This window comes from Oncorhynchus kisutch, linkage group LG12 (genome assembly GCF_002021735.2).
Source record: "Oncorhynchus kisutch isolate 150728-3 linkage group LG12, Okis_V2, whole genome shotgun sequence".
NCBI classification, from domain to species: Eukaryota; Metazoa; Chordata; class Actinopteri; order Salmoniformes; family Salmonidae; genus Oncorhynchus; species Oncorhynchus kisutch.
The window spans coordinates 53,600,960-53,626,498 of NC_034185.2; the positions used below are offsets into that span (position 1 = coordinate 53,600,960).

General features: G+C 41.3%; 2 protein-coding genes across 11 annotated transcripts in view; one reads left to right on the forward strand and one right to left on the reverse strand.

The window, feature by feature from the left end:
• Positions 1-25,539, forward strand: part of LOC109901251 (zinc finger protein 583-like) — an 880,650-nt gene that overhangs the window by 843,076 nt on the left and 12,035 nt on the right. The gene's annotated exons all lie outside the window — the stretch shown is intronic.
• Positions 15,264-18,876, reverse strand: LOC109901262 (transcriptional regulator Kaiso-like). Its single transcript, XM_020497311.2, has 3 exons — positions 18,260-18,876; positions 17,540-17,664; positions 15,264-17,342 (listed from the first exon to the last, which is right to left on the reverse strand). The coding sequence occupies exons 1-3, from the start codon at positions 18,516-18,518 to the stop codon at positions 16,230-16,232; spliced, it is 1,497 nt and encodes a 498-aa protein (XP_020352900.2). The 5' UTR covers positions 18,519-18,876; the 3' UTR covers positions 15,264-16,229.

Sequence of the window (25,539 nt, forward strand, 5' to 3'; positions counted from 1 at the left end):
GCAGTGGAAACGTGTTCTCTGGAGTGCTGAATCATGCTTCATCATCTGGCAGTCTGACGGACGAATCTGGGTTTGGTGGATGCCAAGAATATGCTACTTGCCCAAATGCATAGTGCCAACTGTAAAGTTTGGTGGAGGAGGAATAATAGTGAAGGGAAATCTTAACACTACAGCATACAATGACTTTCTAGTAGACAATTATGTGCTTCCAACTGTGGCAACAGTTTGGGGAAACCATTTCCTGTTTCAGCATGACAATGCTCCCGTGCACAAAGCGAGGTCCATACAGAATTGGTTTGTCAAGATCGGTGTGGAAGAACTTGACTGGCCTGCACAGAGCCCTGACCTCAACTCCATTGAACAACTTTGGGATGATTTGGAATGCCGACTGCGAGCCAGGTCTAATCGTCCAACATCGGTCAAATCAAATGTTATTTGTCACATACACGTGTTTAGCAGATGTTATTGCGGGTGCAGCGAAATGCTTGTACCCAACCTCACTAATGCTCGTGACTGAATGGAAGCAAGTCCCTGCAGCAAAGTTCCAACATCTAGTGGAAAGCCTTCCAAGAAGAGTGGAGGCTGTTATAGCAGCAAAGGGGGGACCAACTCCATATTAATGCCCATGATTTTGGAATGAGATGTTCGACGAGCAGGTGTCGACATACTTTTGGTCATGTAGTGTATTAGGTCAGGGCCTGTATCCACAAAGCATCTCAGAGTAGGAGTGATGATCTAGGATCAGTTTAGCCTTTTAAATCATAATGAATAAGACTATGATGGGGACCTGATCCCCGATCAGCACTTATATTCTGAGACTCTTTGTGGCTACAGGCAAAGGTTTTGATAAATGTTGTCTTAAAGATGCACTATGCAGAAATCGCTCCGCCATTTCCTGGTTGCTAAAATTCTAATAGTTTGACTAATTTCAGTTTGTGACAAAACAAGCAAATATTTTTACTTAGTTTAAACACCGTTTGAAATGTAGATTTTGATAGACCAATGTATCAGCTATTACACCACGTAAAAGAACAACCTTATTCCTTCATTTTTTAAATAAAATGCAACTAACTTGATTTATGTCAACCCCGTCAGACACCATGAAAGGCATTTCATTTTGACATGTAATTGTGTTTAACGTCTTTGATTGTATAATCCTAGATTATTCAAATACAGTGGGGAGAACAAGTATTTGATACACTGCCGATTTTGCAGGGTTTCCTACTTACAAAGCATGTAGAGGTCTGTAATTTTTATCATAGGTACACTTCAACTGTGAGAGACGGAATCTAAAACAAAAATCCATAAAATCACATTGTATGATTTTTAAGTAATTAATTTGCATTTTATTGCATGTCATAAGTATTTGATCACCTACCAACCAGTAAGAATTCCGGCTCTCACAGACCTGTTAGTTTTTCTTTAAGGAGCCCTCCTGTTCTCCACTCATTACCTGTATTAACTGCACCTGTTTGAACTCATTACCTGTATAAAAGACACCTGTCCACACACTCAATCAAACAGACTCCAACCTCTCCACAATGCCCAAGACCAGAGAGCTGTGTAAGGACATCAGGGATAAAATTGTAGACCTGCACAAGGCTGGGATGGGCTACAGGACAATAGGCAAGCAGCTTGGTAAGAAGGCAACAACTGTTGGCGCAATTATTCGAAAATGGAAGAAGTTCAAGATGACGGTCAATCACCCTCGGTCTGGGGCTCCATGCAAGATCTCACCTCGTGGGGCATCAATGACCATTAGGAAGGTGAGGGATAATCCCAGAACTACACAGCAGGACCTGATCAATGACCTGAAGAGAGCTGGGACCACAGTCTCAAAGAAAACCATTAGTAACACACTACGCCGCCATGGATTAAAATCCTGCAGCGCACGCAAGGTCCCCCTGCTAAAGCCAGCGCATGTCCAGGCCCGTCTGAAGTTTGCCAATGACTATCTGGATGATCCAGAGGAGGAATGGGAGGTCATGTGGTCTGATGAGACAAAAATAGAGCTATTTGGTCTAAACTCCACTCGCCATGTTTGGAGGAAGAAGAAGGATGAGTACAACCCCAAGAACACCATCCCAACCGTGAAGAATGGAGGTGGAAACATCATTCTTTGGGGATGCTTTTCTGCAAAGGTGGCAGGATGACTGCACCGTATTGAGGGGAGGATGGATGGGGCCATGTATCGCAAGATCTTATTTTGTTTTCTGTTACTCAACGCACAATTTTGAAACCATAAATGAGAAAATTTGTTGATATCCAATTTTCGTTCTTAACACACAATAAATGAACCATTTCCCAGCAAAGCTGTCATCAAGGCAAAGGGTGGCTACTTTGAAGAATCTCAAATATAAAATGATTTGGATTTTTTAAATACTATTTCGGTTACTACATGATTCCATATGTGTTATTTCATAGTTTTTATGTCTTCATTATTATTATACAATGTAGAAAATAGTTAAAATAAAGAAACCCTGGAATGAGTAGGTGTGTCCAAACTTTTGACTGGTACGGTATATATATTATTTATTTTTTGAGTGACAATGTTTGCTCCAGCCATGGGAGATTTTTGTTGGCATGGTGCCGAAACAGCAGCCAGAGATTGATCCCTTCTGTACATTTAAAAAATATTTTAAATCATTAGGTGTTTTAAGTGTTTTTTCGGAATGGAATTGTTTCAATTGACTTCCTGTTTTTTTCTGAATTCATATTTTGATCATAATCTGATAATTTTGATGATTCAAATCAGTTAGCTGGCTTGAGGGGAAAAGAAAGGGTCTCGTAAAAGTGGCAACTGAAGTGTGATAAACTATTCTGACCATGAACATTGTGTGGTGAGATTCCAGCGCCTTTGTGGCTGCTCTTGAGTATCATCACCCAAGTGGGTCCTACACGTTGTTAAGCCTTGTACACATCGGTTGCGTCAAACTTTATGCTTTCAGGCAGAAGTCTATTCATTTCATTGGGAGGCAATCTGCACCGCAGCAACTCAATTCAATTTCAAGGCTTTATTGGCATGGGAATTTCTCTGCAGATGAAGGCTCCGTTTGAAATTTTCCAAACTGTGCAGTCTTCTTTAGTCAGGCCAGAGTCCATCGAAGAATCGGAAGTTACCAAACCATAGAAGATGAAAATATGTGATTTTCGAAGATGGGTTTATGGGATAGCTAGCAACTTGTATTGATTTACCCATTCCTATAAGTGAGTACTATTTTAATAGTACATTAAAAAATAAGATGCATTGGCAGTTAAGCCAATTATACTTTATACTTTTTAACGTTGCTTCCCGTTTTAGTTTTATTGTGATAATTATTATGGGTGAAGGTCACTAGCTACAATATAGCCTAGCTGTTAGCTAGCTAGCTAGCTGTTCTGTAAGATAGCTTGACTTGCTAGAAAGTTATAGAAACAAGTTAAGGAAAAATTTAGTAAACAAAACATGATTTATTATCAATGTTGATCCTGTCTTGAATGCAACTTCCCAAAATAAATGCTCTCCGAATGCATTAAGATGAGTCAGTTAATGAAGTATTTTCTATCCGATTAAATTTTTTATTTAACTAGTCAGTTAAGAACAAATTCTTATTTACAATATTATTTCATTATTTACAATGACAGCCTACCGGGGAACAAACAGATACTATATTGAAGTTTGAACAGGTCAGACTAAACCTACCGGAGCGATGTGGATGGGTAGTCAGGCTAAGCATGACAAGCTGTGAAAATAGCGAACAGTGAATGAAATAATTTTTGGAAGTCTAAACCATTGCAATCATATTGATTTACATGTTATGATAACAACCTTTACTCCTTCTGGTAAGTTTTGGTAGGTCCATTCATGACAAGTGGATCACTCTTTCTGGGTAAGTCTCAGAGCTTTCCACACCTGGATTGTGCAACATTTGCCCATTATTCTTTTCAAAATTCTTCAAGCTCTGTCAATTTGTTTGTTGATCATTGCTAGACAACCATTTTCAGACCTTGCCATAGATTTTCAAGCAGATTTAAGTCAAAACTGTAATGCCGTCACTCAAGAACATTCACGGTCTTCTTGGTAAGCAACTCCAGTGTAGATTTGGCCTTGTGTATAAGGTTATTGCCCAGCTGAAAGGCAAATTAATCTCCCAGTGTCTGGTGGAAAGCAGACTGAACCAGGTATTCCTCTAGGATTTTACCTGTGCGTAGCTCTATTCTGTTTATTTTCCAGCCCTTAACGATTACAAGCATACCCATAACATAATGCAGCCACCACTATGCTTGGAAATATGGAGAGTGGTATTCCGTGATGTTTTCTATTGGATTTGCCCCCAAACATAACACTTTGTAATCAGGACAAAAAGTGAATTGCTTTGCCACAATTTTTGCAGTATTACTTTAGTGCCTTATTCTGTACAGGATTCCTCCTTTTCACTCTGTCAATTAGGTTAGTATTGTGGAGTAACTGCAATGTTGTTGATCATGCTTAGGTTTACCCTATCACAGACATTACACTATGTAACTGTTTTAAAGTCACCATTGGCATCATGGTGAAATCCCTAAGCAGTTTCCTTCCTTCGGCAACTGACTTAGGAAGGGCGCCTGTATCTTTGTAGTGACTTAGTGTATTGATACACCATCCAAAGTGTAATTTTATAACTTCAATGTCTGCTTTTTTCATTTGATCTTATCTACCAATAGGTACCCTTCTTTGTGATCCATTGGAAAACCTCCCTGATCTTTGTGGTTGAATCTGTGTTTGAAACTCACTGCTCGACTGAGGGATCTTACAGATAATTGTATATGTGGGGTACAGAGAAGAGGCAGTCATGCAAAAAATCATGTTAAACATGATTATTGCACACAGTGAGTCCATGCAACTTATTATGTGAATTGTTAAGCAAATTTGTACTCCTGAACTTTAGACTTGCCATGAAAGGGGTTGAATACTTTTCAGCTTTTCTTTTTTAATTAATTTGTAAAAACATAATTCCACTGTAGATCAGTGACAACAAAAAAAATATTTAAAAAATTCAGGATGTAACAACAAAATGTGTAAAAAGTCAAGGGGTCTGTGTGAATGCTTTCTGAAGGCACTGTAATTCTATGCTATACAGACATAGACTGACTGGCTCCAGATTGGATTCAGGCCAGTGACTCCGTTACACTATGTAACCAATTGTGACATGTGTTATGGCCCTTGGCTCTAAAATGATACAATGATAGATATTATCCGCATATGATGCATTTTACACCATACACAGATTAATTTCTCTATTTTGATAGTTACATATTTTATGATTGAAATTGTAGATCAATTAACAATTAAGTGACTCCAACACACAAATGCTGCGTACACATTTTAAGAATCTAGCGAAAATAACCGCTTTCTTGATTTCCACGGATGGTTGTCGGCATGGTTGTAAGCTCTGCAAAAACACAATCATGTTTTTAGTACACAATTATCGATTTTATTACACAGTATGCATACACATAGGCTATATACATATACATTTTATTAATACATTTTTTTATATAAAATGCACTGAAACCAAAATGCCTTTAGTTGTTGGTGATCCTCTCAGTTTCGGCTCATTTTCAAGTCCTCTGGTGGTTACAGTGATGCCACCTTAGCAATTTTGTTGCTAGATTTAGTAACTTTTCAGACTACCCTGGCAACTTTTGTGTCCAACAGCACCTAGCAATTTTTTTTGCTACTTTTTAAAATTTATTTTGAACTTTTTGCAACTTTTGAAAAGTGACTCAAACACTAAAATGCACGCATTTTCCCCTCTAAATGACACAAAAAAAAAATTCTGTCACACACTCAGTCACAACAAACGAGCCTGGCTGCAAAAGTGCATTGTGAGTGACGTCAGCAGCAGGTGCTCAGCTCGTGCACAGGCAGCAGCAGGCCAGCAGCAAATTGCAAATCATTGTTGGCTGACTGCAGCAGCAGCAGTACGGGTTCGACAAGCCAAACCCAATGAATATAGTTGGTCACAAATGTTTGATCTTGAACAGAACAAACAACATCAATCAACATGTCTCAATCAAAATTGTACAGCCAGAACTTAGCAACAAATCAACCTGCCTCTAGCAACTTACCGTGAAAATTAGTTGGCAACACTGGGTGGTTACAGTCCTAACCCTTGAACGGGTAGCACCATAGAAAGAAGCTGGCTTGATGAAAACAATGCCCATTTCGTCTGTTCTCTTTGGACGCAATGTCATTTGTTTTTAGATAAACAGCTAGTTTTTGAATGGTAACTGCGTTAAGGGTGGAGTTTTGGACACGGTGAAGTGTACTGGAAAGGTGGGGCTTTCAGGTTACAATAGGCTAAGCATACAGCAGATCGCCGATTGTCCTCACTCTGATTATGCTGTACAACATACTGTAGCACCGTGACCAGGATCTCTATTCATTTAAGTGAGCAGATTAGTGCATTCAGGAGGAATGGAAAACCAAGTGAAGACATTTCAAAAATACTGGTAGACTTGGATTTTGGTCCTGGACAGTGCTATTCTCAAAGCCCAGGAAAATGTACAGGTACAGTCGGGGACAATACTGTAAAGTAGGCCAAATAATGCTAAAAATAATGCTATATAAAATCAACTGCTGGTTTTTACTGTATGCTGCACATTTTTACATTGTATTCCATTTCCAGCAAGACACTTCAAGCCATCGACTCACTGATGAATGAAGACGATGAGTGATCAGCAAAGGCCATCAACATCGCTCAAATCAGTCAGAAGAGGACAGTTGAAGAAACTTGCATGAAAGGCTCGGTAAGAAATGTTATACAGTGGGGCAAAAAAGTATTTAGTCAGCCACCAATTGTGCAAGTTCTCCCACTTAAAAAGATGAGAGAGGCCTGTAATTTTCATCATAGGTACACTTCAACTATGACAGACAAAATGGGGGGGAAATAAATCCAGAAAATCACACTGTAGGATTTTTAATGAATTTATTTGCAAATTATGGTGGAAAATAAGTATTTGGTCAATAACAAAAGTTTAGGTTTGCATTGCAAATGAGGGCATAAACTGGGTCAAGACACCAGCAGAGTAAGTAGACCTTTATGTAGTAACATAAAGGTTACATTTAAATTTTAAAAAACATAAATAAAATACCTACAACACCTACGGTAGGCCTACAGTATATCTAAAAATATAGATTTTCCATCTCTACATGTAGGTCTCCTGATTTAAAACCGATCGAACTTGTTTGGTATCAACTGAAAACATTCATCTGTAACTCTGCCAAGCCGACAAGCAAAGATCAAGATGCTTTAGCTAGAGAAATTGACAATACAACAACTCAACAAATACATTGATCATCTCAGCAAGGTTTTACCAGTGGTAGTGGAACTGGATGGAAGTGTGACTAAAATGTAGTTTAAATAAACATCTGCATTTGAATGTTTTTTCTCGTTATTTTATTAACGAAAGCATAGTGGTGATGAAGATATACTGTACTGCTGTTTTGAGTTAGAAATGTAACACTTTAGAGTATTTAAGCATTGAATACATTGCACGTGGAGGGGTTTTCACAGCCGTAGCTGGGCTATAAAAAGTCCATTGTCCTGCTAATAGGAAACATTGTTTGTGTGATGGGCCACACCTGCTACAGTACTACAGTACACTTCAGTACACTTTCAAAATGCCTCCAGTTGTCCATCACTACTGTAAATATAATAATAATTGTTTACATTCTTTATTGTAACCACTGTCACAAATCATTTTTATCTACCTTTCCAATGACTTTAGAGTTTGGGATTTACAAATGTGTGCTTTTCATTATTCATTACGTTGTTTTAGTTCCACCATGCAGACTTTTCTTCTTGAAATGATTGTTTTATGTTGGGTGCTACATTTTTGACTAGTTGCCTAATAAAAGAATCCTACTTCTATTAGGCTGCTAAGCCTCATAGCCAACCTCAGCCAGTTAAGTTACTTTATGTAGGTCTAGGCTCCAAAAAAATAGTCTACAATTAAGCCCTCTTGATGTTTGTAAAGTCAAATTAAAATGAAGATTATTGTTGAAATGAATTGCTCGACTGGTGTAGGTTCTGTTGGTGTGCAACACTTGCATAAAAAGTTAGCTATATTTTTAGCACCAGCACCTGTGGAACGCTTGTTAAGACACTAACATCTTACAGACGGTAGGCAATTAAGGTCACAGTTATGAAAACTTAGGACACCAAAGAGGCCTTTCTACTTACTGAAAAACACCAAAAGAAAGATGCCACGGGTCCCTGCTCAACTGTGAAAGTGCCTTAGGCTTGCTGCAAGGAGGCATGAGAACGGCAGATGTAGCCAGGGCAATAAATTGCAGTGTCCGTACAGTGAGATGCCTAAGACAGCGCTACAGGGAGACAGGATGGACAGCTGATCGTCCTCACAGTGGAAGACCACGTGTAACACCTGCACAGGATCGGTACATCCGAACTTCACACCTGCGGGACAGGTACAGGATGGCAACAACAACTGCCCGAGTTACAACTGGAACGCACAATCCCTCCATCAGTGCTCAGTCTGTCCGCAATAGGCTGAGAGAGGCTGGACTGAGGTAGGTCCTCACCAGACATTACCGGCAACAACGTTGCCTATGAGCACAAACCTACCGTCGCTGGACCAGACAGAACTGGCAAAAAGTGCTCTTCACTGACGAGTCGTGGTTTTATCTCACCAAGCGTGATGGTCGGATTCACGTTTATCGTCGAAGGAATGAGCATTACACTGAGGCCTGTACTCTGGAGTGGGATCGATTTGGAGGTGGAGGTTCCATCATGGTCTGGGGCGGTGTGTCACAGCATCATCGTACTAAGCGTGTTGTCATTGCAGGCAATCTCAATGCTGTGCGTTACAGGGAAGACGTCCTCCTCCCTCATGTGGTACCCTTCCTGCAGGCTCATCCTGACATGACCCTCCAGCACGACAATGCCACCAGCCATACTGCTCGTTCTGTGCGTGATTTCCTACAAGACAGAAATGTCAGTGTTCTGCCATGGCCAGCGAAGAGCCCGGATCTCAATCCCATTGAGCACGTCTGGGACCTGTTGGATCAGAGGGTGAGGGCTAGGGCCATTCCCCCCCAAAATGTCAGAGGGGTCCCTTGGTGGAAGAGTGGGGTAACATCTTACAGCAAGAACTGGCAAATCTGGTGCAGTCCATGAGGAGGAGATGCAGTACTTGATGCAGCTGGTACCCACACCAGATACCGACTGTTACTTTTGACCCCCCCTTTATTCAGGGACACATTATTCCATTTCTGTTAGTCACGTGTGTGTGGAACTTGTTCAGTTTATGTCTCAGTTGTTGACTCTTGTTATGTTCATGCAAATATTTTTGCTGAAAATAAACACAGTTGACAGCGAGAGGACGTTTCTTTTTTTGCTGAGTTTATATGCAGTCGAAGTCAGATGTTTACATACACTTAGGTTGGAGTAATTAAAACTCATTGTTCAACCACTCCAAAAATGTCTTGTTAACAAACTATAGTTTTGGCAAGTCGGTTAGGACATCTACTTTGTGCATGACACAGGTATTTTTTCCAACAATTGTTTACAGATGATTTCACTTATAATTCACTGTATCACAATTCCAGTGGGTCAGAAGTTTACATACACTGAGTTGACTGTGCCTTCAAACAGCTTGGAAAATTCCAGAAAATGATGTCATGGCTTTAGAAGCTTCTTATAGGCTAATTGACATAATTTGAGTCAATTGGATGTGTGGATGTATTTCAAGGCCTACCTTAAAAACTCAGTGTCTCTTTGCTTGACATCATGGGAAAATCAAAACAAAATCAGCCAAGTCCTAAGAAAAAAAATGGTATACCTCCACAAGTCTGGTTCATCCTTGGGAGCAATTTCCAAACACCTGAAGGTACCACGTTCATCAGTACAAACAATAGTACGCAAGTATAAACACCACAGGACCACGCAGCTGTCATACCACTCAGGAAGGACACGCGTTCTGTCTCCTAGAGATGAACGTACTTTGGTACAAAAAGTACAAAAATAGAACTGCTTGGCCATAATGACCATCATTATGTTTGGAGGAAAAAGAGGGAGGCTTGCAAGCCTAAGAAAACCATCCCAACCGTGAAGCACAGGGGTGGCAGCATCATGTTGTGGGGGTGCTTTGCTGCAGGAGGGACTGGTGCATTTCAGAAAATAGATGGCATCATGAGGATGGAAAATTATGTCGATATATTGAAGCAACATCTCAAGACATCAGTCAGGAAGTTAAAGCTTGGTCGCAAATGGGTCTTCCAAATGGACAATGACCCCCCCCAAGCATACCTCCAAAGTTGTGGCTAAATGGCTTAAGGACAATAAAGTAAAGGTATTGGAGTGGCCATCACAAAGCTCTGACCTCAATCCTATAGAAAATTTGTGGGCAGAACTGAAAAAGTGTTTGCGAGCAAGGAGGCCTACAAACCTGACTCAGTTACACCAGCTCTGTCCGGAGGAATGGGCTAAAATTCACCCAACTTATTGTGGGATGCTTGTGGAAGGCTAGCCGAAATGTTTGACCCAAGTTAACCAAATTTAAAAGGCAATGCTACCAAATACTAATTGAGTGTATGTAAACTTTTGACCCACTGGGAATGTGATGAAAGAAATAAAAGCTGAAATAAATCACTCTACTATTATTCTGACATTTCACATTAAAATAAAGTGGTTATCCTAACTGACCTAAGACAGGAAATGTTTACTAGGATTAAAAGTCAGGAATTGTGAAAAACTGAGTTTAAACGTATTTGGCTAAGGTGTAGGTAAACTTCCGATTTCAACTGTATATATTTTTTTCAGAACATTCACCGTGTGTAGGTAGATACATGTGTGTAGGTATATGTGGAAAGGTAGATACAAATTATTTGTTGCCAGTTGGGGAGTTTTTTTTTTCTCCCACACATAGTTCGGGCTATTAGAGAATTATTTTGTATAGGTTGAATAGTCTATTTTTCAGCTAATAGCCCATCCTAGCGATGTTGTTTGCAGAATTCACAGCTTGCTACAGTACGCTTGTGAAAAACAAAATGCCTCCAGCTGTCGAAACACAGAATATCTCATTGATAAAGTGTTTTTAGCCACAATGCTTTTGGTGCAGTCGGTAGCACGCTGGATTTAGGGCTAGAAGGTTGGGGGTTCTAAACCTGCTCCCTGCTCGTTTCATTACATTATTATGCCGGTCTCAGGGCAAATCGCCTGGATTGTTACTCCCATCTCGTTCCTCACCCTCATCCACGTGTCATTCTCTGCCTGAGTGGCTCGCTTGTGGGCATGCTGGCAGGATATGGCAGCACTTTCGGTTGTGCGTCAAGAATTCAGCATAGAAAGTTTGTATGAAGGTCTGGTTATTTACAGGAAAATAGTAATATGCTCTAAATCGCTAAACAAACTTTGCTGCCCTGTTTTCAATCGTCCACATGGCTGGTAGAACCTATTCAAGTAGTCAACTAGCTAGCTAACTTCTATGATGAAGGTAGGGCTAGGCATTATTGATATGATTTGTGTCTGTGGGTGAGGGGTGGGGAGCCTACTACAAGTCAAGTAGTACTTGAATCTACTTTAGCTAGCTGTATAATTTTTGAGAGGTTTCAAAGATGGACTGATTAGCATCCTCGAGTCAACAGTGTGCTAACTTTACTTCGGGAAAACATTTATGTTTGCTGTTACCCGCTGGACTGCAGATCATTAATATAACTAGTAGACAAGGCTATGTAACCTTGTTTAGTCCTACCTGCTATGGTGGGTGTTAAATGAATTGGTTTTCTCACGTTTGTTTTTGAGGTATAATTACTGTCATATTACAAATCGCAAACTTAATTTGCAACTTATTTATTCCAGAACCAAAGTGTGCGCCTATCACCTCTCAACTAGGTCAGCTGTTTCAACCTGGAACACTATTCTCCTGCTGTGGTCTGATTCAGTCATTGCAAGAAATCCTGAAGAGCAGGAGTGTGTGAAGGGTTTTGTCCCAGTCCAGCTCTAAAATGTGCCTTCATTATGTAATCAACATAGCGAATCACGGAGATTGGGCTATGATTTGTATTTGGGTATGGGCTGGAACAAAAGCTTATACACAGTCCTGCTAATCGGATCTGGAGCTGTGCACCCGTTTAATTCATTATTCTGTACTATGGGTACAATTGGGGGAGGGTATTGATATATAACACATGATCCACTCTCAAGTTGAAGTTGCAATGGCGGCGGTTGCTAAGAAGGGAGCAGCTGTGGACCAGAAGACTGCAGCCAAGACAGCACTGGTCCACACCTGCTCTGTCTGTCGGGTGAGTAGTATTGGTTGGTACTGAATGTGCTTGTAGGTTCCTCTCCATGTGTAGGCTATTGTACTGGCCTGTGTGATACAGTCTTTCATAAGTGTAGAAGTTTGTTGCATCGTATTGCTTAGTTTATCATGTGTCAACTTTGAATTCAATCTAAGCCACAGATTGTTAACTTCCTCCATTTTGTACTTGACCTTTATAGATGCAGACCCGAAGAAATTCAAGCAGAACTTTGAGCGCAAGCATTCCAAGTCTCCAGTGGTCCCAGTGCTGGTTGATGTACAGGCCTAAGTGAGCACACGCACTCAAATGGACCTACAGCTCAGGCAAGATTTTTTTTTCAACAAGTTAGTTCTGAATTGCTTTATATAATACAGCAGTGCATTCTGACACCATGAACTGAAATAACTTTCACCTTATTCACATAGTTGGCAGAAATGATAAGGGCTTCAATAGACCTCCACAGGCTGAATTAGAAGAGGATCTGGTAAAATAAGGGAATGTTGCTAATATCATTTTAGGTAGCTAGCTAGCAATATAGCTAATCTGCAAAAAGAGAGCCTAGTATTCATGGCACATTATAAATATCTGACTGCTACTAGGATAGTATTCTGTACAAGACAAGACCAAATGCATAAATAAAATAAGTGTTAAATAAAATATGTAACAGTAAATTGAAATGTTCAATATATCTTTTGTTTTGGATCAAGGTAACTAGCTAGCTGACAGCGAAGGTGTCAGCTAGAGATGACGTGCAGGAGCTTGCAGGGATTTGTAGTCTTGAATGATGTCTACTTTGATGTTAGTCAGCATTTTCATATCTGAGAGTAAATAGAACTGAATATATTGATAAGTCACCTTGCCCGAGAGATATTTACAGGGTTATCAAAATGTCACTCCAGAGTAAGCCTAGGTTTTATGGGTCTTATGACACGTCCACAGTGGGAGTCAATATAACATTTAAGTTTATTGTACATTGTTTAAAATAAATAGTAGAAGAATAGCCTTATGGACTTATCAAATAGCTGTCAGGTACCGTAACCATCATTGCTTTCCTGGTGGCAAACACCTCTAAATCCGTTGACTAGTAAACGACCGTGGGGTTCGAGCCCCCCTCGCTTCAAGCATTTTTGGAAAACACTGTCCATGCATACAGTGCATTCGGAAAGAATAAAGACCCCTTCAATTTTTCTACATTTTATTATCTTACAGCCTTATTCTAAAATGTATTAAATTGTGTGTCCCCCAATCCACACACACACAATACCCCATTATGACAAAGCAAAAACAGGGTTTTAGAAAATTTTGAAATGTTTTGGTTCCCTTCCCCAGATCTGTGCCAACACAATCATGTCTCTGAGCTCTACGGACAATTCCTTTGACCTCATGGCTTGGTTTTTGATCTGGCATGCACTGTCGACTGTGGGATGTTATATAGACAGGTTTGTGCCTTTCCAATTTACCACAAGTGGACTCCAATCAAGCTGTAGAAACATCTCAAGGATGATCAATGGATGCACCTGAGCCCAATTTCAAGTCTCATAGCAAAAGGTCTGAATACTTAGGTAAATAAGGTATTAATGTTTTTTTATTTTTTATAATTATGTAAAAAATTTGCTTTGTTATTATGGGGTATTATGTGTAGATTGATGAGGAAAATGTTTAGAATAAGGCTGTAACGTAACAAAATGTGGAAAAAGTCAAGTGGTCTGAATACTTTCCTGATGCACTGAAACATTGTACATGTAAGTGTAGGCCTATACTTCTATATAATATGGCCTGTACTATAGTAGCAACAATGATTTATGTAGCTGTGTCAGTCTGCATTTTTACATTGAAATCATGGATTTCACGAGGGTTTCAGAAGTGAAACATTTTTATTTCCGTAGGACTATCGACAATGGAAGTGTACCATGCAAAGTCCCATATGCATTATTAGGTTACAGCATAAGGAGGACACTATCTGATGTGAATGAATGTAGGCTATACCTCTGTTGATTGGAGATCCTATATTACAGAATATGAGAATCAGCGAGTTAGATGGTGAATTACTTCTATTTGATTGTCATCTGATACTGATACAGCCAAACGTCTTCCTCAATTAATGTCCTCTGGACTCTCGATAAATGTATTTAAAATAAACTGCAATACTGCCATCTGTAGGATGATAGTGAGAGTACAACCTGTAATCCTACTCTAGTACACTTTAATGCTCATCTTCAAGTCAAATAACACACATGTGATGAAGTAGATGACTATAAAAATGCATATAAAACGTTGTAGGGCTACATTTAGGTGTACACAATCATATTGCATAGGCTGTATTATATGGATTTTAGGTCATAGCAGTGTTTGTCTGCAAGGCGGAAGAAATTAATTCTTAAATTTTCATTTTCAAGCTGTAGGCTACGTCCCTTCAAAACAAACAAATGTAATTCTACATTTCAAAAGGGGGGAAAAAAACTCATGTGAGATTGGAACCCATGCCACAATCTGGAACCCTTGTCACAATCTGCGGCAATTACATGGAGCTAGCTAGACACTCTACATAGAAAGCAATTTGATCAGTCAGTAAAATACATTGTAGTTGCTTTGATTATCGGTACATGCTGTTACACTTCTGTTATGGATGCTGTTGGAATATTGCCTGATGCTTAGTCTGAACATTCGTTAAAAAAAATTGCAGTATGGCCCCGGAGTGTTTACCCAGCCCCACTATGTTTGAGTTCTATACTGTAGTTACAGAATGACTTCATTGTTGTTAAACCCATCATGGTGGACATAAATATGATGTTGTGGGTAAAAATAAGTTGGCTATGATAAGTCAAGTCAGACAAACATGACTAAACTATTTTGACATGTACAGTAGGTGTTTGTTAGTGTGTAGGTATATTTAGTAAGTGTATATTGGTTATAAAGTTCTGTTTATGCAGAATAGGGTGAGATCAGATGTGATGTATACTAAAGAAAGTCTCAAAGATGGCCTTAAAGTAAAATGTTATGTTTATTAAACATAAGTGTTAAATAGACCATATGAAAACCATACATACACATCAACTAAAAATCTGCATGAACATGATAAATTGCATTCATTTCCTCATTAAAAGTGTCTTGGGAAAGCAGTTCAATGAATGTAATGAAATAGGCATTTGTGAACATCACATAGCCTACACAGTACAAACACAATATGTAACAGACTTTAGGCTTATGTGCTTTATACACGGAGTGTACAAAACATTAACACCTGCTCTTTCCATGACAGACTGACCAGGTGAAACAAGGTGAAAGCTATCATCTCTTATTGATGTCACCTGTTAACCCCACTTCAAATCATTGTAGATGGAGAGGAGGAGACAGGTTAAAGAAGGATTTTTAAGCCTTGAGACATGGATTGTGTGTGTTCCATTCAGAGGGTGAATGGGAAAGACAAAAGATGTAAGTGCCTTTGAAGGAGGTATGGTAGCAAGTGCCAGGCGCAGCGGTTTGTGTCAAGAACCGCAACGCTGCTGGGTCTTTCACACTCAACAGTTATCCATGTGTATCAAGAATGGTCCACCACCCAAAAGACATCCAGCCAACTTGACACAACTGTGGGAAGCATTGGAGTCAACATGGGCCAGCATCCGTGTGGAACGCTTTCGAGTCCACTTCCTGACTAATTGAGGTTGTTTTGAGGGCAAAAGGGGGGGTGCAATTCAATATTAGCGATGTGTTCATAATGTTTTGTACACTCAGTGTATATCACACAATGTCTGGATGCAATATTCTACCCAGGAATATTCAACAGTGAAATCTTTTACTCTCGTAATTCAAAATCCATCCGTGGATCTTTTCTGCCCACTACAATGAAAAGTAATCTTAGCATGGTTTGATATAAACGCAATAAGCTATAAAGTGGAATAGTTTTTCTGCTGGGGTATCCCGAGGTAGCTCCTCTCTGAGAACCTCAGACGAACAGCCTTTCTCCCATGTGGACCTTCAGGTGTCTCTTCAGGCTGCCAGCCTGGGTAAAGCGCATGTGACACTGGGGGCAGCTGTAGGGTTTCTCCCCTGTGTGGACCCTCTGGTGCCTCTTCAGGCTGCCAGCCTCAGCGAAGCGCATATCACACTGGGTACAGCTGAAGGGTTTCACCCCTGTGTGGACCCTCTGGTGGATCTCCACTTTCTGGAGGCAGCTGAAACCTTTGTTACAGAACATGCAGAGGAAGCGTTTCTCTTTACTACTGCCTGATGTGTTTCCACCTCCCTGAGCTCTAGCCCTGTCGTTTGAGTTCAATACCTGATCGAAAAGGACGCGGCAGTGTGAATCGGAAGGCCCCTTCGACGTGGACACTGGGGCCCGATCCCTGAGCGTGCGTACAGGGGAGTGGCTCGATACATTTGGATTTGTCTCTAAGCTTTCCCTGTAATCTAAGAAATCGTGTGAGTGTCCTTCTCCTAAGTGAGTCTCGTCTGCATTCCATGTAAGAGGAGTGTCGCCCTCCACTTTGACAGTCACATCATCTACCGCTATGACCTCCCTTTTCTTATCTAGGCACCCTTCAGAGTATACACTACTACTGTACTGGTTCCAGTCCCCTCTAGACAGATCAGTCTGTGTCTCTAAACCCAAGGATATGTTGCCAGAGTCCATCTCTGTAGTGTAAAAACAAGACAGATCATCACCACCAGAGTCTAACGCATCACCATCAGTATTTCCACAGGAATTAACCGTCTTCTGGCTCTGGTGAAATACCGGTAAATACTCTGTGCCAGGAGCAGGAGGACAGCCCAGTGGCCCCAGTCTCTCTGGATCGGATCTGTGGCCAGATCCTGTATGTAAAAGCCTGTGTGCTACAGTTAAGGTCTCCGTGTCTGTCTCGGACTTGAGGACAGCGTTCGGCGTTCCACTGACCTCCGTGATGCTGCGTCGGGTTCTGGGCCGCGTGGGGGTGGGGTCCTCCGTGGCTACAGGGAGCACTCCAGCCGCTCCAGTCTGGATGTCTGTGCTTTGCCCTGGGTCCTCTCCTTCAGACCTCTCCAGCTTGACCCCAGGCCCTGCATCCTCAGCATCTACAGACTGACACAAGAAGAGGAGGTTCTTACCAGTATATGATTTGAATAGGATAACAATGTCATAGAGAAGTCTCACAAGGATCCCTATGACAAGATGTACATGTAAGGAAGTGAATAGCTGAGGGGCACCTTTCTGAAATAAACGAGACACATTTGACATGCTGTACAAAGTAACACTTTATGCAACACTATTACACTAACCTCTATCACAATAACATGATGGGTTGAGGTTCCACTACCCTCATCAACAGTGATTGGTTGGTCATCTCTCCATGTATTGTGTCCTGCTGGCTTTACAAAGCTCCTATGGCCTCCAGTGAGATGTCCTTCACCCGAGAGAGTGATTGGGGGGAAAATAAGTGATTAGGTTAGCTACTGTCAATGCTCAAAGGTCTATTGACCCTGGCCGTGTCTGAATACCAATACTAGCATACTACATACTTAAACCGTATACTTATTTTTGGCGTTTTATCTAGTAGAATTCACCCATCTTTTCTGACTCAAGTTTTTGACAACAGCTGATAATTATAAATTGACGCGTTGTACCAAAATAAACAAATGGCGGGAGTCAATCACTCTTTAGATGACGCATTCGTAGTACTATTTTCTTTTTTGCATACTATTTAGTACACAAGTATGGGTATTGGCAGGGATGTAAAATAACACTTCGCATAACTTCTTGATATACTATTTTGAGATGATGTTTCATGCATCATTGTTTTCGATGAGTAAATAATAGGAAATGCAGTAAATCAAGAATCTGGTTAGAATATGATGGATAAGTAATCAGGGGAATTATTGCATACTATCCAAAACTGAACAAGACCGAATTCTGGTTAACCATAGGGGTTAACGTATCTAAGGTCACACACGCGCAGAGGAGAACGGGGCGATAGCCCCGCAGCCTCCAGCTAAATGTACCTCTTGCCATTCCTCTGTTTCGGTCGAGGATCTTGACACTACTGGGACGACTGGCGAGGACGCGGTCCCGTGCCACCTTCAGTTCCAGTAGCTGAAGTTTCCTCCGCAATGCCCGGTTTTCTTTCTGGCTTTGAGTCATTTCCAAACGAAACACTGCATAGTCGTCGTCTACGAGTTTACAGATATCTGCCACCGCTGCATTCGCTAGCACCTCCATAATGGAGGCTATTTGAGTATGAAAAACCATACAGTTAGCCATGTTAGCGGCTAGTTAACGTTACCTAGATAACGTAGATCAACCAAGTCCTGTCTCCAACGCGAATTAAAGAATACATGAGGTAAACGTGTGATGTTGTACAATTAAATGAGTCATAGTTTGAGTTCCAGAGTATTAATAAACGTCTAAATAACACAAAAAAGCTAACGTTGAAATGATTCTTGGTCACGGTTCACTTCTCTAAATTAGTATTGGCGGATCGCAACCGTGACGTGCATACAACGCCACCTACTGTACTGGAGTGAGGCCATTCACGGCCTCCCCTTCGATGAGGTTTAACTGCGGTTGGCATTCAATATTTTTTTTACATTTGAAATGTAATCTTTATTGAACTAGGCAAGTCAGTTAAGAGCAAATTCTTATTTACAATGACGGCCAAACCCGGACAACGCTGTGACAATTGTGCGCCACCTTATGGGACTCCCAATCACAGCCGGGTGTGATACAGACTGGATTTAAACCAGATAGTGACGCCTCTTGCACTGAGATGCAGTGCCTTAGACCGCTGTGCCACTCGGGAGTCCAATATGTTGTATTACTGCCACCTACTAGACTGGAGTACAACTCCCTTATACTTTGCTTGAAAAATAGAAATACCCCACCATCTAACTACATTCACAAATCAACAAATAAATTAAATTAAAATAACACCACCCTAATCCACTACTTAAATCTATTTAGTCCTACCTCATGTCAACAACCTGAAAGGATGGGACATCACCACTCAACACACCCTGTAACTCTTCTGATGTCAAGTCTCGCACACCCAAATACCTCTCTGCAGCTGCCACCACAACCTCAATTTCTGCAAGTTACGTTCTATCCCTGCAGTACAGTTGATAACCATTGCTATAAATGCTAAAAATCCATTCTTACTGAAACATATCACTTGCTGGCCTAACCCTCTACTGGTACAGATCTACAACTAACACCACTCCTCTCAGGATCCCTCCCCTTGACCCATCTTCATCTACTTTCTTCACTGCCTCAGCATATGACAACTTCTGCACTACTCTAACCCTGGAAACCTCAACCTGCCTCTCTCGCATAGGACATTTCTGATCCTCAGCCCCATGGGCACCCCTAAAATTAACACATACCACTACTTTCCCAATGCTACACATTCCTTTGTCTCATGCCCTTCTGCACACTTCTCACACCTAGGAACCTCCCTCCTACACACTGCTTCCACATGCCCATAAGCTTGACACCTGTAACAACATAATGTATATCGCACAAAAGCTTGTACAGGATAAGTAACATCACTTTGTCGGGCAAAGACTCATCATCAAAACTCAAAAGAACAGACAATGACTGCTGTTTCACCACTCTCACCCCCCTATCTGCGTCGCACCAAAAGACAAGCACCACAAACACCGGGAATCTTCCCCTTCAGTTGGTCAACTTTTACATTTACTGCTTCCCCAGCAAAATAATTCACATTTCTAGCCCCCATTCGTTTAATGCCGAGCGCCTTCTCCCTCTGACCAGCAGAAACACAAACAACTATCACAAGACCACTTCTGGTTATCCTCACCAATTCCACAGTACCCAACTCTGTTTTCACCCACCCTGAAACCACAAATCGATCAACCAAAAGGCAAGGGTCCACTTTTTACAAAAACTTGACTCCTACTGTCACAGGCTCATCTTTATCCTGACCCTCGGTGCAAGCCGCGGGCTCCGAGAACTTCCCCACACCTACCACCTCTGATACTTCACCCTCATTCTCTTCAGCTCACACTGCTTACACGTTCTACCATTCTCCTTTAACACACCATCTCCCTTTTCCAAGCCATTTTTAACTGACTCAAGCTCACCGTCTTCCTCCTCCTCTCGCTTAGACCTCCTCTGCTTCTCTTTTTCTCTCCATTCCCCCTCCGTATTCCAAGTATAAGTCTCCTTATGATAATACTGCACTTCTCCTGACATGCATCTTGTTCTTGCTTTCTCAAAGGGACGCCATTTAACCGGCTGTCACAATCAGCACACACCCCTTGGGATGTATTTCTCAACAGTGCATCCCACGTACCAAGCAGCTGCTTCGTCTAGATGTTATTCTTTATCAAAAGCTACCGCGACACTTTTCAAAGTCAAACAAGCCCGCCCTTCCAACCATCTTCCCAGTCTCTGCAAAAGCCCTCCCCAAAATGTCACGTCTGCTGGTCACGGCCTCCGCTATTCATGTATTCCTCTATCTAGCTGTGTGTTTCCACTTACTGTTCTGGAGTGGAAGCTCATTAGACATCATAGAACATTTGCCCTACTAATTAATCATAGACCCAGTCAAAAAAAACTCACCACTATTCCACTAGCTACTTGGCCCCATCAGTGTTGTAACGATGTGTAACTAGTTAAAGTAAAAAAGGGGAAAATAAATCAACATAAATATGGGTTGTATTTACAAAGGTGTTTATTCTTCACTGGTTGCCCTTTTTCTTTTGGCAACAGGTCACACATCTTGCTGCTGTGATTGCACACTGTGGTATTTCACCCAATAGATAAACTCTCTTATCAAAATTGGATGTGGTTTTCAAATTCTTCGTGGGTCTGTGTAATCTTAGGGAAATTTGTGTCTTTAATATGGTCATACATTTGGCAGGAGGTTAGGAAATACAACTCAGTTTCCACCTCATTTTGTGAGCAGTGTGCACATAGCCTGTCTTCTATTGAGAGCCAGGTCTGCCTACGCCGAACATTCTCAATAGCAAGGCTACGCTCACTGAGTCTGTACATAGTCAAAGCTTTCCTTCATTTTGGGTCAGTCAGTCATCAGGTATTCTGCCACTGTGTACTCTCTGTTTAGGGCCAAATAGCATTCTAGTTGCACTGTTGTTTTTTAAATTCTTTCTAATGTGTCAAGTAATTATGTTTTTGTTGTCTCATGATTTTGTTGGGTCTAATTGTGTTGTCCTGGGACTCAATTGGGTCTATTTGTGAACAGAGTCCCAGGACCAGCCTGCTTAGGGGACTCTGTTCCAAGTTCATCTCTCTGTAGGTGATGGCTTTGTTATGGAAGATTTGGAATATCTTCCATTTAAGTGGTTGTAGAATTTAATTTCCTGGATTTTGATAATTAGCGGGTATCATCCTAATTCTGCTATGCATGCATTATTTTGGGTTTTACGTTGTACCCAGGGGATATTTTGCAGAATTCTGCATGCAGAGTCTCTCATTTTGGTGTTTGTCCCATTTTGTGATTTCTTGGTTGGTGAGCGGACCCCAGACCTCACAACCATAAAGGGCAATGGGTTCCATCACTGATTCAAGTATTTTTTGCCAGATCCTAATTGGTATGTCAAATATTATGTTCCATTTGATGGCATAGAAGGCCCTTGTTGCCTTGTCTCTCAGATCGTTCACAGCTTTGTGGAAGTTACCTGTGGCGCTGATGTTTAGGCCGAGATATGTATCGTTTTTTTGTGTGCTCTAGGGCAACGGTGTCTAGGTGGAAGTTGTATTTGTGGTCCTAGCAACTGGACCTTTTTTGGAACACCATTATTTTTGTCTTACTGAGATTTACTGTCAGGGCCCAGGTCTGACAGAATCTGTGCAGAAGACCTAGGTGCTGCACTATCCCTCAACACAACTCTTGTGCAATAAAATCGAAAATCGCTTACACCCAAGTAATTCTCATCAGCTGCCACCACCACAGCCATTTTCCACCACGTTCCATTTCTGTGACACAGTTGATAACCATGGCTATGAACACTAAGAATGCAACCTTACTGAAGTACATGTTATTCTATCACTCGCTATTGGCCTCGGCCTACTCACAGAGATCCCGTTAGTCTCCCTCTACCTGGACCCATCTGCATCTACTACTCTCTTCACTGCCTCAGCATACAACACCTTCTGTACTACTCTGATCTTGGCAACCTCAACCTGTCTCTCTCACCAGACACTTTTGATCTCCAGCAACAACTGTTCACTTCTTCTTCATAGTTGTATTGGCGGATCACAACCAACTGAAACATACATACATCGCCACCCACTGTACTGGAGTGTGACCTAGAGGTCTTCACAGATCCACATTTGCCTGAATACCCAGAACCAGATTCGGGACCTAGCATGTCCGGATCAAGAATTCTCAAATAATGTCACAGCTCTGGGTCGGATCTGATTGTCAAGAGTCTGGGGTATTTGTAACTGAATTGTCCGGAAGGGCCGTACATATCTGAACGCTGCGGCTGCAGTACAGAGAGGATTTTTATAATTGATGCTGCTGCTCTTGCTTTCCACGAGAGTGGAGCGTGGCACATGTAGCTTGTTGTTGTTGACCAATCATAAGTCATCAAAGCGGCAATAGGCTACAGTCATAGAGCCTCTGTCTGGCAAAAGTGAAGATCTATCTAATCAATGGAAGATGGAATTAAAGTTAAAGGAGAAGGATAGGCTACAAAGACCAAGAGCCAACAGGTAGGTTGCTACTTAATATTCTGAATGGAGTTATGTCTCTGTAGGATGAGAAAGTACGCACTGGATCCTCAATTAGCCTAGCTAGCTAGCTTCTCCCAGTTTGATGCAGTCAAGACAGGTACTACATAATCATATTTGATGATAGATAACCTAGCTATAATGCCACGTTCAAAACAACTAGGAACTTGGAAATCAGAGACTTCCGACTTCAGTGTGTTCAAGACAACTAGGAACTCTGAAAGAAAACTAGCTCCGACTGGGGAAAAATAGTTTTCCAACTCAGGCTTCTTTCAAGAGCTGAGACTTTCTGACCTAAAGAGCACTGACATCGTATTTTTCTGAGTTCCCAATAGTCTTGAACGCACCATTAGCGCGAGTCAGCTTAATTGCCATCTCTCCCTCCCTGCTCACAGTAATCTCCCCTCTCTCTAGAGCGGCACCTCTCTCTCCCTCCGCTCATGCTTCATCACTCGGTTAATAAAGTAGCATAAAAATAAATACAAATCTGCTGTTTCCCTCACTTGGATTGGACCGGGTCAGGATCCGACCAGTTCCGAACAGGTTTAGTTGTCCTGGGGTCTGTTTGGAACGGGTTTTAAAACATGTATTATATATTTTTATGTATATGTATTTTATGTATAGATATCTGATCCAGGTGGGAAAGCACCAGGTCCATTTTGGAACGGGTCCAACTCTAATGTGAGCCTCCCTACCAGACTGGATACACATTGGTTGAATCATCGTAGTTTCCATTTAAGTTGAACGGCTTGCGGCTTATTCTAATGCTTACCCTTAATTTCTTAATTATTTATTTTTGTCTGTATTGTTCGGTATTCCTGCACTGTTGGAGTTAGAAACAGAAGCATTTTGCTGCACCTGGGATAACATCTGAAAAATGTGTACATGACCAATACAATGTTATTTTATTTGATCCTATTATAATGCACTGAATCTAGATTTGGCACCTCACCTGTTAGGCTACACATCATGAAATATATCAAGGCAAAAATTACAGCCATGGCTTGATATTAATTTCTATATCATTTAAATACACAGTGCCTTCAAAGTATTCACACCCCTTGACTTTTTCACATTTCGTTGTGTTACAGCCTGTATTTAAAATGGATTCACTTGAGATTTGTCATCACTGGCCTACACACCATCCCATAATGTCAAAGTGGAATTATGTTCTTAAATGTTTACAGGTGAATCCAAAATGAAAATCTGAAATGTCTTGAGTCAATAAGTATTCAACCCCTTTGTTATGGCAAGCCTAAATAAGTTTGGGGGCAAATCCAATAGAAAACATCACGGAGTACCACTCTCCATATGTTCAAACATAGTGGTGGCTGCATAATGTTATGGGTATGCTTGTAATCGTTAAGGACTGGGGAGTTTTTCAGCATAAAAAAATTGATCTAAGCACAGAAAAAAATCCTAGAAAACCTGCTTCAGTCTGAATTCACCTTTCAGCAGGACAATAACCTAAAACACATGGCCAAATGAACACTGGAGTTACTTACCAAGACGACAGTGAATGTTCCTGAGTCACAGTTTTAACTTAAATCTACTTTAAAATCTATGGCAAGACCTGAAAATGGTTGTATAGCAATGATCAGCAACCAATTTGAATGAGCTTGAATAATTTTTAAAAGAATAATGGGCACATGTTGCACAATCCAGGTGTGGAAAGCTCTTAGACTTACCCAAAAAGAGTCAGAGCTGTAATCACTGTCAAAGGTGCTTCTACAAAGTATTGACTCAGTGGTATGTAAATTAAATGTTTCTGTTTGTCATTTTCAGTAAATTAGCAAAAAGGTCTAGACATGTTTTCACTTTGTCATTTTGGGGTATTGTGTGAAGATGGGTGATGACCCCCCAAAAATCTGAATGTAAACATTGTTTAAGTGACCAGTGTTCAATGACTATGTACATAGGGCAGCAGTTTCTAAGGTGCAGGGTAGAGTACCGGGTGGGGGCCGGCTAGAACAATGACTAAGGCAAGTGATGACTGTTTGTAGCGGGGTGAACAGGCCGTGGCTCATTGATGATCTTCTTGGCCTTCCTGTGACACTGGGTGCTGTAGATGTCATGGAGGGCAGGCACTGTACAACTGGTGATGTGTTGGGCTGACTGCACCACCCCCTAGAGAGCCCTTCAGTTGGAAGCGGTGCAATTGCCATACCACGGAGGCCATATCACGGAGGCTGAACGCCATCCTCAAGTCAGAGACAGACACATCGACTTTAACACAAAGGCTCTTACACACAGAATCTGACCACAAGTCAGACCCAGAGGGGCTGGGGCGACTGGGCTGTCCTCCTGCTCAGAGTATTTACTTTATGGTAACCCGAGCATGAGGGTTGTTCATTCCCATCCAGACTCAGATGCCACGTTAGGAGGGGGGAGCCACATCAGGCAGTATTAAAGAGAAACAGTTCCTCTGCATGTTCTGTAACAAAAGGCTTCAGCTGACACCAAAAGGTGGAAATCCACCAGAGGGTTCACACAGGGGAGAAATCATTCAACTGTACCCAGTGTCAGATGCGCTTCACCCATGCTGGCAACCTGAAAGGTACACCCA

Bases quoted from the DNA above. Each gene is read 5' to 3' on its own strand.
- LOC109901262 (XM_020497311.2), bottom strand. From the start codon at position 18,518: ATGGCTAACTGTATGGTTTTTCATACTCAAATAGCCTCCATTATGGAG. The intron at 17,665-18,259 runs GTACATTTAGCT...TCTCGGGTGAAG, and splicing joins AAACAGAGGAATGGCAAGAG to GACATCTCACTGGAGGCCAT. The intron at 17,343-17,539 runs GTTAGTGTAATA...TTCTTGTGTCAG, and splicing joins ATCATGTTATTGTGATAGAG to TCTGTAGATGCTGAGGATGC.